Source organism: Chelmon rostratus, chromosome 15 (genome assembly GCF_017976325.1).
Source record: "Chelmon rostratus isolate fCheRos1 chromosome 15, fCheRos1.pri, whole genome shotgun sequence".
Taxonomy (NCBI): Eukaryota; Metazoa; Chordata; class Actinopteri; order Chaetodontiformes; family Chaetodontidae; genus Chelmon; species Chelmon rostratus.
In genome coordinates, this window is record NC_055672.1 from 14,424,345 (window position 1) to 14,438,437 (window position 14,093).

The window sequence follows — 14,093 nt, forward strand, 5'->3', positions numbered from 1 at the left end:
CCCGACCCGAGTCAGAGAGAGTAGGAACCGCACCCGACAGCATAGTTAATGTAAACTGAAGCACCGGGTTTGGGTTACCCTGTCACAAAATTGTCGTTAGTCAGCCTGCATCCTGGACCCTCTGTCCACACGTTACTGCAAGGCTGAATTCCCTGTCTTCTTGTGGCCATATCTCATCAGAGCCCCACAGGTTTTACATTTTAGATAACCAGCTGCTTGCTTATTTTCTGCAGTGATGACTAAATCAAAATGCTTCCACACCCTTGATTTCCCTGCACATTTTCGCTGCCTATATTCTCAATAAAAAGAACTTGACAGCAGTTTTTAAGGAATTTAAGAAATTTGATGTTGCGATTAAGAAATTCAGGGGTACCGATCATTATTCTGAGGGGACACATTGCTAAAAAATGTGACTCTGACCTGCTGGTAGTTATCAAATCAACATTCATACTAAAATGATTTTTCAACTCAGTAGACATCTTAAATGAAACATATTAAATGCTTTTTTTAACCAGTTGAACGGCTGACTTATTTTTGCAATGAAAAATGAATGAATCGCTTTTGTTCTGTTCTTTTCTCTCAGCAGCAGACTAGCCAGCAGCTGACTAATTGCATTCTAATTAAAATTTCATCTCTGAGTGGAATGGTGTTCGTGAATGTCAGACAAGTGTCTAAGGAGCCTTCTCCACTCCATTGGGGTAGAAACTGCTGTTTGGTTATTCTGCTCCTACATTCTGGGCTCTCAGGACTTACACATGCATCCCACTAATTGTATCTTTCGAGAACAAAAAGGAATACTAATCAGATGTGAGTTTTCAATCTAGTCTAAAACAGGAAGGACACTCATTTCACTGCTTTCTTTTTTTTTTTTTAATTCAAGATCTCGGAGGGCAGCCAGAAAACAAGAAAATCTGTTGATTGATTCAATTCGTTTTGACTTTCGGGGACTTACATTTCAATCAGCGGTGATATACAAACAGATGAAACAAAGACAACAACAAGAAGATGATGATGATGATGATCATATTCCTGTTCCATGCAACAGCTGCGGAGGGTCAGGAAAAGGGTGTGTGCTTCAAATCAAGCACAGTGCATCTCCGCCACTCTTGTCTGAATCTGCGGAATGCGATGATGTTTAAAGCTGGCCCATCATCATTGTGTTTCTCCGGGCCAAGCAAAACACCACATTCTTGGCAGCAAATTATCACTGGGATGAAATGAGAGGTGGAACCCTTTGCTGTACTTCCACCCACACCCCCTCTGCCCCACCAGGACCTGCTACAGGGGAAATAACAAGTCCACCTCCCTCTTTTTCCCTGTGCTTAGCCCACACTGGCTGACTAGACTCAGCTCTCCTCTATGCTACTCTTTTTGAGCTCAGGTCCAAAGAAAACATGAGAACTAATAAATCAGTGTCAGAAATTAACCCTGTCTAACGGAGGGCCACGCCTCGCTGTTGCTCAGGACTACTGCTCTTGTGATGGGAAAAGGCACGCACAGGAAGTTGCATATTTAGTGGAGGATCTGGAATGCACCCTTTGCCAAAGAAGAGGCTTCGTGGTCCCACTGATATACTCTGACCCTGTGAAAGCTGGCAAGACAAACTCCATTTGGGGTGGCTAAAGAAAAGCTAAGCTCCACAGATCTCCCATGGGCTTCCTGTCACACTCCACAAGTCCCTACACCTCCTGTGGTGCAGAGCTCCAATGGCCCTATGCATCATTCTTAGCCAGCTTCCCATTCGCCAACATCCATTATGGCATAGCACTCCTCCGAGAGTAGAGGCAGGGAATGTATGCACTGACCAGCCTGCCAAGGAATCTATCAATGACAACATAGCACACTGCACCAGCCATCCACCCGCCTGGAGAGGGTGAAGCATTCTCCGGGGCAACAACAACACCAGAGCCAAGCAGTGCTGAAAAAGCCTCCCTCAGCCTGAGATACAAAGGGACCAAAAGGTTTCACCGGCATAGAAAAAAGCAGCAAAGCAGCAAAATCTGAAGAGCCGTTTCAAGGTGAAGAAGGAAAACAAAGAAAAAAACAACTAAACACGAAATACCTCAGGACAATACTCGGCTTTAACCTAAGCCCCTTCATGAGACACTCCCTCTTCATATCGAATTATGTAATTCTATTATCCATTCATGGGCACTGGTGCCTGTAACTGAAGGTTCATTTAGTCCCATGATGGTGCGTATCCCAAGGCAATGCTATAATTCAACCATGGCCAGAACAACATCTCCATGGAATAGCTGCCCCACATGGAAGTTAACACCATGAACCACGACCTTCAACAGACATTTGAAGGCGAGTCTGTGCATATCTCCTGTTCAGCTCTCTTCTTGTACACCCACACACGCAGGAGCCTGAATGCATGCAGGTGTGTACGCACACACTCACACACACACACACACACACACACACACACACACGCTAAACACTTCATTTAACACCACACCAGCTCAATCTAATCTCTCTGCCTTTTGACACACTCAACCGTGGTGTGATTTGACAGCACGGGGGAGGTGCTTACCTAATGAAGAAGGAGGCTGCAGCAGATGAGGAGGGAGAGGGGGAGGTGGATGTATTGGTGATGGGTGCCGGGAGTCCCGGTTGGCTGGAGCTCCTCAGTCGGCAGGGCGTCAGGGTGCCGCTGCTGCTGCTGCTGGTGCTGGTGGTCATGGTGGTGACTGGGGCCTCCGAGGCTGTGACATCCCTGTCTGCTTCTCCCATCAAACCCTGGACCTGTTGACACACAGATACAGAGATAAGACCACAACCATCACTTACAAGTTTTACTGCTCCTGCCCACCTTCCTTCCACTCCATTACTCCCCCTTTGCCACAGATGGACAGGCAGCTGCTGCAGCCAGCACCGGTTAGCAGGAGTCAGCATTATCCACAGCACAGAGCTCCCTACAGATCAGCACGGATGCTGCACCATTCATTGATTCTGGCAACACTCTTGAGGTTGCCGCCACTGTAATTAAGTGAAAACCCACATTTAATTTGTAATTAAAACACTAGCGAATTACTTCACTTTGCTCCTGATTATATCTATAACTCCAATGCTATTTTGGTACTTTACACACCAGCAATGAGGGAGGTGTAGTCCTGCAGGTTGAGTTATACTTGGACTAAGAGCAAGATTCACAGGGAGTAAACAAACAACAACAACAATGTGAGAAATGAGGTTTGTTCCTTGGCCTAAATGTTTACAAGGTATTGAAACTGTGCCTGCATGAGCACACCCTGCTCTGGCAGCCTGGTAATTGAACAGGAGTAAACTGAGGTGTGCTGCATCTATTTCACTAGTAACCAATGCCAAACACACTATGCAAACCACCTGTACGTCTTCCTATTTGTTAATATGTGGTGCAGCAGGTCATCTATAAACAGGTAGACCAGTTTCATCATCAACACAAGAGGTTTAGAGCTAGATAGACAAACTCCTTTTACTTTTATTGCTTTTATTATTTTGTTTTTAACTGATGTATTCTTTTTGTTGCTTTTATTCTTTTTATTTAAATTTATTTACACTGACATTTTGCACATTTGCATCTAGATTTTGCTCTGGTTGGCCTGACTGTTTGGCTTTCTGTTGTTATATTGCTTTCTGCATACCCTGCTTTTGCTTTGACTACTTTGTAAACTTGGTTTGTAAAGATGCTCCAAGGTGCTCTAATATGACTCAAATAAAGGCATATAAAGATAAAAAAGATTATTATCATTGTAGTGATGATGAGAGTTTTTGACAATGCACAAAGTAAGTGTGAATATGGCTGAAAAGGCTAACACAGAGCTACAGATGCATAGTCCAGAGAAAATAGAAACACACACTTGACATTCGAGCCCTCTGTTTCTGTTTGAGGTTGCAGCTAAAACTGGTGCAGCATAGTGGAGATGGAGCATAAAGGTTCAGCGAGAGCTCTAAAGCTTGCAGTGGTTCACTGATCGCTCTCAGTCCAATTTAAGGATTTCAAGGAGCTAATTATGCAAGCCAAAAGCTAACTCCGAGACTACACTTCAGCTGGAGTCACCATACTGACAAAAGGTTAATCCTCACTGGAGCCGCTACTTCATCCTGCAAGACAATGATCAATAGCAGCTGACAAGAACCGGTTCTGCGGCTTCTCAGCATCGGAAATTAAATAAATAAAGGCCAAAGTTTTCCTAAAAACATTTATAACACTGACACATGAACATTGTGTAATCAGCAACGACCTTGAATTGAGCACAACACGGCACTGCAGCCTCAATGCCATTTGACAGGATATGTATTATAAACACAGCTCAGGCCCTCTGCATATTTACCACCTCAGTGTTTGCCCTAGATTCATGTTTGGCAACTAAAATAACATCCTTTACAATCTTTTTTGTAAAGTGTATGGTCTTCCATTATCTGCCATTTGTCAACACGGCTGACAGCTGCACTATTTATATGCCAAGCCTGACATGTGAATGCTATACATCAGGATGTGAGGACACAGTTACATTCTGACATTCACATGAGAGGCTTGGCTATTGCTCTGCCACTGCTGTTGGCTTAACATGCAGCACAATGTGTTGCTATATTAAAGCATGTGTGCATTATCTTCTCCCAGGAAAGCTTCACTGGCCATCTGTCAAACAGTGGACCTCCAGTGCTCCATGAATCCCCACTTTCCCATTTCTTCCATTTGAGCTTGTTATCAGAGTTACGAATCGCAGCCTTGTTTTGGGTCTGCAGGTCTGGTTTTTGCTCTCTCGAGACGTCATCATGGAGGTTAAGTCAGATATCACGCGGCGTTGTGTGAAGTCAGAGCTTGAGTAGGACACCATGAGAAAAAACTGGCTGCAAACTGAAATGAGCCAAATACAGATCCTCCTGCAGATGCCAGAGCGGAAAGCCTCACACCATGCTGGTGTCGGTGACAGGTTAGGAACTCTGCACATACCAGGGAAGTAGACTCATTACACTTTTGGCACGAAAGACTGAGGCACTTCACACGCAGCCGTACAGGAAGCTGATGTGTATAGCACATCAAATCTGTCACCGATTGAGCCGGGGTAGAGTCAGTTTTAAAATCAAGTGGCAGCGAATTTCAGCATACAAGGACAGCTGGGCGTAGGCGGGTTGGGGTGTGGGCTCAAAATGGATAAACTACGGATTCAAACACACATATAGGTGCACACACACTTGTGCACATCACAGTGCCTATCAAAGACGATTCCCCTCGGTATTAAGAATGGAGACTTAAGTCCTACAGCCAAGCTGCTCTCTGTAGCCTTGGACCTGGACTGGCCCTGGTTCAGCCCGAAAAGTACAATCTATCCCCTGGCCAGGTAATTAGGCCGTGTCAGTGGAGCCGTGTGTGCTCAGCCGTTTGTACCGAGTGTCAGTAATGAGCTGGCCTTCCACCCTTTAACCCCCAGCCCTCCCTGATCCCTTTGCCTTGGTTTGCCACTGGAAATGAGAAAGAGCAGAAAGGGGAGGGGGCGTGGAGACAAAGCAAGAGATTTGAACATCATGGAGAGAGTGAAGAAGGGAATCAAAAGAGAGAAAAAGAGTTCGGGTAAGTGCTTCCTGTGAAGTCTGAAGTGAACAGGGTAGGCCAGCACCCTATCAGCAGTCCATCTACTCCTCAGCCACTGAGAGTACCAGGACTCCCCCGTGACCTCTGATCCCTGCGGTCAACAGACGATTACTGCTGCGTTGAAATAGGCCTTGTGTTAATCTGGCTGTCGTGCTTGGCTGGCCTCTGCAGCCAACACAAACCATCTGAGGTGAGAACTGACTTCTAACAACTAGCTGTCACCCTGACATTCAGCTCTCCTGATAGAAAATGTTCTGTCTATGAGCTAATACCAAAACATAATTGCAAATTTGTAAATGCTTTTCTAACTTGGCAAGACTGAGAAGCCTGCACCCCTTTCCTTCCTGTATCCTTTTCTTCTCTTATCATCGTCACTCTCTGTGGCACACTGCCATGCAAGCCCAGCTGCACCAAAGATGCAGCAAGCCAAGATCATCTGCTGGGCTTCAAATTGGTAACGGGGCAGGCCACTGCAGCAGGGATCAGTGGGCCAAGAACGGAAACCCTCATGGGTCAAGAGCACTTGGTCTCTGTAGATTAGCGCACATGTGGTTGTGTCTTTTATGAGGCAAAGGGAGAATCACGGATTGGGTTCTATCAGTTTCTTGTTTGGAATAGCAGCAACACTGCTTGCAATGTGGTTTTCTGAAGCACCTTAACTGCTTAAAGCTCTTTATTCAAACAGCCAATAACAGCAGGGATTATTTAAGGGTTTATGAATTTGGAGCTGATTGAAGTTGGGATATTACATCGGGTTCTAGACCTGCAAACGATGAATGTCTCAGAAAAGTGCATTTGTGTGCCATTTGCAAGATTCAAAGCAGCTACACCCATATGAAGCAGTGTCAGCCAGTTACAAAGAGGGAGCCAGACAGTTTCAATTCCATTGACCACAAACATCATTCCAGATGTTAACCATAGCCTTTTCCCAAATGGGGGATTCAAGGTGCCCTATAATGGGCTGTGTGTGGGAGCGCCTCAGGCTCCCTCACAGACACTCTAAAGGATTTTGGTCTAACACACACACACAAAGTCTATCTCTGCTTCTTTGTCTGAACGACACTGCATGCTTTCCACAAAAATAAATAAATAAACAAAACCAAGATGCAATAATGAATTGAATCTTGTGCCTTTCGGCGCGGCGTAACTCCCAATCCCCGAGAGTGTGTGTGTGTTTTTGTCATCCTGAAGGATCTGGCTTTAATGAAAGAAACAAGCTTGAGAAAATAACACCCATTTCTGCCGTGTTTGTAACTTCATGTCTTGGAGGGACATTTCTCTCTGTCCAAAGAGGGCCCTAGCCTCAGCTACAGTATGTGGCATTGAGCAACTCATCCCAGCTCTGAGGGCCACTAATTGCTTTTAGACACATAGATGGAGAACACCAGTCAGCCTCTCCCTGCTGTGCCAGGCCTTTTGATTTGCGCTATATTGCGTACATGCAGTTAAAAGCTTTTGATGGCCTCCCATAAACCATCTCTAAAGGCATTTGTTGACATAAAAGGGAGGAGTGAAAATCTGTCTTCAATTGTCAAGCAGAAAGGAAGGAATAACACTGCCAAGACCTTTAAGAGAGTGCAGTTATCTACACAAAACAGAAATTTACAGTTTATATATCTGATGGGAGACACTGAAGTGCAGGCGCTAGATGCTAGCACATGCTGTTTGGTCTGTACACTGAGCCTGCCTGGTGAAGAATGTCACAGTGGTTTGTAAATGAGGTCTGAAACCAAATGGTCCCGTCAATGCAGGAGGAGAAGCATCAGTAAAAAGGACACCTTCATATCAGCAGCCAGAAATATGCATGACAATGGTAGAAATCACTGTCAACACTTACACCTTTTTACTGCAAAACCTATCTTGGAGTAAAAGGTGCATAAATGTGCAAATAAATTACTTTAAACAAGGTACAGCATGATCAATGCCATGACACCCACGGCAAAACTCAATACCTTTCCTCTTAGACATCAAACAAAGCACAGACTAATGCTTACCCAACATGAGAGGAGAGTTATGGTGAGGCTGTGGGGTGGTCATTTGAAATGCCCTTGAGGAGGAGGTCAGCAGATTAGTGTTGCGATGACCTCTGACCTCAGGTCACTCAGGCTCCATGACTACTGAGGAATGAGAGGTCAACACTCCTGCAGAGTTCTGATCCTCTGCAGGGCTTCCTCTAAAGGTTTGAAATGTTGTATTTGCAGCGACAAGACTTAACCTGACAAGCGCTTTGGAGCAAACTGAAGAATTTGTTTTTCATCAATTTTCATTTTTAATTTTTGTTCATTTTGGTTGATTATTTGGAACATTATCACTTTCCGAAATGAGTAAATTGCCCTAAAAAAACTCTCATTTATCTATTACGTTGAAGTCTTATGGCCCTCAAATCTTCAAAAGGGCACTTAATGAGCTAGACCAAGCAGCTAGCTGCTAGCTATTGTTTGTTACTTGAATTTGAGCTCCTGTTCCTAAGTTGCTGTAAATGGATGAAAATGCATAAAATGTAATAGAAAGGTGAAAAAGGACACATTAAAGGCATACCGGGTCAGGCTGAGGGAGGAAGTTGTTGACCCTGGAGATGCTCCACATGCCCTCGAGGTACTGCTGTGCCTGAATGGTGACAGAGCTCAGGGATCCACTGAGCTGCCCTCCTGCCACTGTCACCTGGACGCTTGTCTTAGGCCCTGAAGAGACAGAGGAGCTCTGCGACCAGCCAGGTACCCTGTGCCGCTCCCCCAAGGGCAGGACAGAGTGGGCAACTGGTTGGCCTTTGGACAGCTGTTTTGCATGGACGCTAGAGGAAGACACAGTGAATCTAGCAGGCTGTGGTAGAAAGGATGTAGTGGGCAGGGCTGCCATGTCTGAGCTGAAGGCGAGGATGGGAGCGTGGAGCGTCTGCAAGGCCTCCTGCCTCAGTTGGTGGAGAGGTGTGGAGCACACCTGGCAACAGCTGACACCAGCTTCATGGCTCCCAGGTGTTTGGAGCTGCTCAAACAGGAAGGTTGCATATCCAGGGTCCTGCAGAGTAAACACACAGAAGAGAGAGCCTTTAACTCTATGCATAGTGTACCCATGCACAACCCAAAGCATGCAGCAAGTCGATCTCGAGCGTATCTAACTATCTGTTCTTTTGAACGGATTTCCTGTATGTTGTTCACATTTTCCAGGCGTGTCACTGGTCTGCTAGCAGTGTGGTCCCTGGCTGCCCTCCGGGACCCTCACTCCCTAATCTAACCACTTCCTCTTTTTCAAGATGGTTGTTTGTTTAGAGCGAGATGCTTTGCCTGCATGCAACTTAAGACTGCTGATTAGGTTCACCAGGCGTGTGTTCATTTCACAGTGTGTGCTGGGGAGCTGAGACCAAAGAAGCCAAACGTGAGGAGACTACCCTAAAATAAGGCTCCGAGGGATTAGTTTAAGATCCTACCGAGACATTCCTCGTGAAAAAAAAACAAGTGAATTGTGTCTTTTATTTATTTTGTGAAGCTTTAGAAAGAAGAGGGCTGAGCAGATTTCGTGTTATTACTGCTTTTAGAGAAGGTGTCCAGTGGAGTTTTGTCCTTTCACTTTGTCTCTAAGAAGGCTCCCTAGGGTGTCCATCTCTGCTTGGGAGGAATGACAAAAGAAAACAACAGCTGAGGGGACTCTTGCGCCCAAAGCCATGCATTTACATATGATAAGTGTCCCAGCATGAAAACATATGATAAGCTACAAAATGTGGAAATAAATACCTCCTCCAGGAAGCTGGAGGCATCAGTGAACTATTCAAATCCTAAGTGAGGGTAGGACATAACTTTCTCTTTGTTTTAGGGAAATAAACACACACAAATACACAGACACACAGACAACACAGTCTCTTAAGAGGCATAAAGGGGCACTAAGCTTCTGCCCAGTGGAGTCGTGGCCTAAGACATGAGCCCACAGCCCATACATAAATGTTTATGAGGCCTTTGCTCCATGGAACCTCTGAGGTGATCAGGAGGAGTGTAGTAGCGGGGAAACAACAATCCTCTGCCCTAATGCAGTGTCACTTAATACAGCAAACCCAATAGACCCAGAGTGGCAGGCTGAGGGACCCTAAATCTCCTCCCCATGAAAGCAGCTCAATACAAAGACTTTTAGATGACCTTTTCTCTGCAAACACCCACAAAATTAATAGTATGATCACGCAACCTTCCTGCAGACTTACAGAAAATGAAGCGAATGTATCATCTGTGCATTTCATTTATGCTCAGAAATGGACAGAAAGCAGCATCCACTGAATTATACTCAATGTACACTGATGGATAAGCATAATCTCCATGTCAACACTTTACTTAAGGGACAATCATGCAAAGGACTGGCCTGATGTTAACTGAGTGGTTCTGGTTCATGGTTTACTATATAGTCTACTTACTTTACACGTGGAAATGCACAGACAGGAGGCAAGCACAACTAGGAAATACACTCAGGATGAAGAAAATCCCATAAATCTCACACTGAAGGAGAAACTCTGATGGGCTGATGACTGGCTAAGGGTAGATCAAGTGCAGTGTTATATGTAGTTGATGCTTGAGTACAATCCATTGATGAACAGATTTAAATGTAAGAAGCTTATCACAGATATATGATGCTATGATAGGGCTTGAAAAAGCTGCTAAATCCTGACACGTGAATAATCTCTCCTGTTCTGCTCAGGCAGGATGTTTATACGCTGGGTTGGACAGTTCAACGGGAATAAGATGAAAGAATCTATAACATATTGGAGTGAAATGCGAGCACCACTGGCTGCTAATTCCCCAGTCTGGTCCTGCTTCATGCACATGCTTCCTAGACAGGAAATTGAAGCCAAGTCATAACCAGTCAACTCCGCCCTTCCATCACCCCTCACCCTTTACCCTCCGACCACCCCTTACCCACCTCGGGGCACTGGTAGATGCAAGAAATCAATTTCCCTCTCTCTGTCCGTGCATTGTTAGGTGTTGATTTAGGGGAGCTAATAAAAAGACACACAAAGCTGAGCCCATCTGCTATTCAGTGAGGATTCTGGAGGTTAGAGAGCGGGCTTCTCCTGTAAAGCTGTCTGTAAGCTTTATGCCCAGTGGAGTGAATAAAGGGTCAGGGCCACAAGGCTTATGAGGTTGATGGTGCTGATGATGAGGAGGATGATGATGTTGAGGATGTGGAAGAGAATGATATGTGTATGACGAGCCTGAAGGCCACTGACTCCATCTTTATACGGTATATAAGAGGTGGAGAAGAGGATATCAAAACAGAGCTTCAAGATCGGTAGATATTTCACGCATCACTCAGAGAGGCGCACTGGATGTAAAAATAAATAGTCACCATGCAGTTGCAAGCTTTAACAGTTTACTCTTATGTTAGTGCCATGACGTTCAGGCTAACTGCTTGAGAGGTTGTGCACAAGCATGAAGTGGAAAACACGAAACATATGATAGATGAGTGCACCCAGCCCCAAAGCCATGCTGTTTCTTTTATCATCCACATGATCTATTACTGACAGGTGCAAGTGGGTGTGAAGAGTGGCACTGCTTCAGAGAAGTATGTGATGCACGGCACCAACACAATCCAAATGTTCAAAGTATTCCCGTCGGCAGAGAGGCGTGGAGCTACTTCAGGGCTCTGACTCCTCGGCCATTGTTCTGTACAAGTGGGAGATGGTTTAGGTTTTCAGCCCGAGGTGTGTCCGTAGAGAGAGAGTCAAACTGCACGGGCGAGGATAAGAGGACAGAGAGAAAGAGAGGTGGGAGGAGGCAGGCCGGGGTTGTGGCCCTTGCCTGGAGGCTTGTGGGTGGTTGTGTTGGTTTACTGCCTGTCAGCACTGATCTTTATTAAACTCTGGGGACAAATGCAGTCAGATGCTATGGCCTTATTATGGAAAGGAGGTGTGCCAAGCGTGCTGGGGAGAGAAAGCCCTGCCTGTGGAATGAGCCCTTCACGGCCCTTAGAGACCTAAGTTAGTCTCTGTCCCTCACACTCACTGTGATGAAAACCAGGGCGGCAGCAGCAGGAGACAGAGCCACCCAACTAACTGACTGTCTCTCTGGGTTGATGGAGAGTGTCATCACAGACAGCCCATGCCCAGAGGCTGATGGAAACAAGCTCAGCCGTAACCACTTATGGATGAGGGGACAGGGAGAAAGATGAGCACAATTTCTCCCCCGTGCCTCCATCGCGTGCAGATGGAACCGGGCAAAGTCACACAGGATTTTTCCTCAAATCACACCTCATTTACTTTGTCTCGCCAGTGCACTTTTTCTCTAACCAGACAAAGTGAAACTGCCATCTGACTGTTTGTGCATTCAGCGTCCGATGTGCCTCTGATGTGGAGCACCAGGCCAGATATACAGTAGCAAGCTGACTTAAATCAAGGGAAGGTCATAGTGATTTGAAATGCATGAAGCCCCTCGCTAGCTGAGACACTTTTAGGCACGCTCCACTGAAAGTAAAATACTCTGGGAAGCCATATTTTCTATTCCAGTTGAGCCCAACAGATTTTCCCAGACATAAAAGCTCCCCATGACCCACTGCAGCAGTGGCAGAGAGAGAAATGAAGCAAAATTGTGTTAACGTCCATGACGCTGAAGAAATAAAGTGAAAAGTTCTGACGTGCGTCGGCTCATAAAGTCGCTAACAGTCTGACGCGTTCTGTGAAAGTGGTTTACTTTCTTATTTCTCACATCAGCCATAGTGTAGTTTGCCCAGAATCAGTCCAGAACTGGCGCTGTAGCAATGAGAGCTTCACTATTCCTTGATCCTCCGTGTTCATTGTAACAGTTTAGTTAACGGAAACACGGGCCAGTTTAACTCCTGAAAGTTGACTTTAAGATTAAATTGTTCAGTCTTCCTCCCCTTCCTTCCAGGTTTCTCCTTCATTATTCTGCTAGCATGGAAACATTCCACAAAAAGAGTCAGGACAACACCACGCTGCTTTATATCTGTCCTCACTAAACTCTGTTCTCACCAGCACCAGCCCTGTTTACACATTACAAATCTTAAGTACTTCCTATGACTGCATTTCTTGTAAAATCGAGACCACACAGCAGCTGCCAAATCTAATGCCCTTTCAACTCCTGACTTTCCCTTCCTCTGCTTCCCTGTAAGGATGCCATCCCTGTTTACTTGGCCTGAGACAGTGTTGACCTTAACCACACAACGTCTCTATAAGTCTCAAAGGGATTGGCCCCCAATAAACTGCAGGAGCCCAGTCCAGGTCCCAGGGTGAGGACGAGAGCCTCCAGCAGGCCTGCTTTCCCACAGGTAGCCTGGCTCACTCTGACAGCCAAGACGGAGAAAAACGAGCACAGCTGCTGGCCTTGCCCCGGGTGAGCACAGGGCATTAAGGCAGATTACATTCCCAGGATAAAAGCAACACATCCAGCGGTGTAATCCCTCTCAGCCCCCTGCGCCTTCTCAACTATCCCCACCACCTCCACCTCTCTCACTCGCCTCCCAAGCTGGCCGACCTAACTCAGATCCCCTGAAGGAGCAGAGGGCTGGAAGGCCTGAGACTCTGATTAGATATCAGGTAGAGCTTTTAGTGCAGCGGCAGATCTGGGATACAGACCATTAAATTTAACCACTGCCTGCTCGGAGGCAGAGAAGACAATGACTCAGGATGTCACACTAGCATGCTACTTAACTCTGTGGGAACGCCTTCGGTAGAACACAAAATGGGACGGCTCACCAAATCACATCAAACAGATGCTTGCCCCTGTTTGCTGACTTGACAAGATTAAACAAACCTGTAATAAGACTTTCCCCAAACAAGGCAACAGTATCTGCAGCAACACAAGAGCACTGTCATTACCGACCTGAGAATAGCGCCTCAGACAAAACATACGCAGCGGCAGTAATGAATTCCTCGTGGCTCTTTGGAGGTTTTATTGGAGCACAATGAGATTCCATCAAATAATCATGAAATATCTCTGCCCCTTCTCCAGCGTTTCTATTGTGAAATTTGGCCTTAGTCTAAGTGAGGCTACATTTAGACTCTTCTCCCATTATCTTATTTTATGCTTTTATGAGAGATATGATGGCAAAAATCGATTCTGCTCTCGTCTTTCATGAGCTGCTGTCTCACCGCCCCTGTTTCTCTCTGACTCTGCTGTGATTCCAAGTATTCTAAACTGAACAAAACCTTATTGTTAAGCAAAGGTGCACCAAATAGTAATAAGGAATTAAGACACACTGAATATTCAATGTACTTATGGTCAAAAGCTTTATCTTTCCAAACTATATAAATATGACATTCTTTTGAAATAGATAAGCCAGAATTACCAAATTCTGCAACTATCTTGAAGACAAACTGCTTACTTACGAAGTCAACAACACATCACAATGAACAAACTTCCTCATTTTTAAATAAAACAGACGATTACCTTGTTTAGAGAGGCACATCAGAGTTTTGCATCAGTATTCCCTTAAATGAACAGCCAAGTCCCCCTGCATCAAGCATCTGCCCATGCGGTGCTTACAGGGACAGATGTCACTCTGTCTGCCCTGTGTGATTTAGCCC

General features: G+C 45.5%; 1 protein-coding gene across 2 annotated transcripts in view; it reads right to left on the reverse strand.

Annotated features, from left to right (window-relative positions):
* Positions 1–14,093, reverse strand: part of kif26ab (kinesin family member 26Ab) — a 68,276-nt gene that overhangs the window by 32,399 nt on the left and 21,784 nt on the right. For both annotated transcript variants that reach the window (XM_041953849.1, XM_041953848.1), the window contains exons 3-4: positions 8,117–8,593; positions 2,537–2,748 (exon numbers count right to left, since the gene is read on the reverse strand). In XM_041953849.1, coding sequence (XP_041809783.1) covers positions 2,537–2,748; positions 8,117–8,593 — 689 coding nt within the window. The remainder of the gene's footprint in view (positions 1–2,536; positions 2,749–8,116; positions 8,594–14,093) is intronic.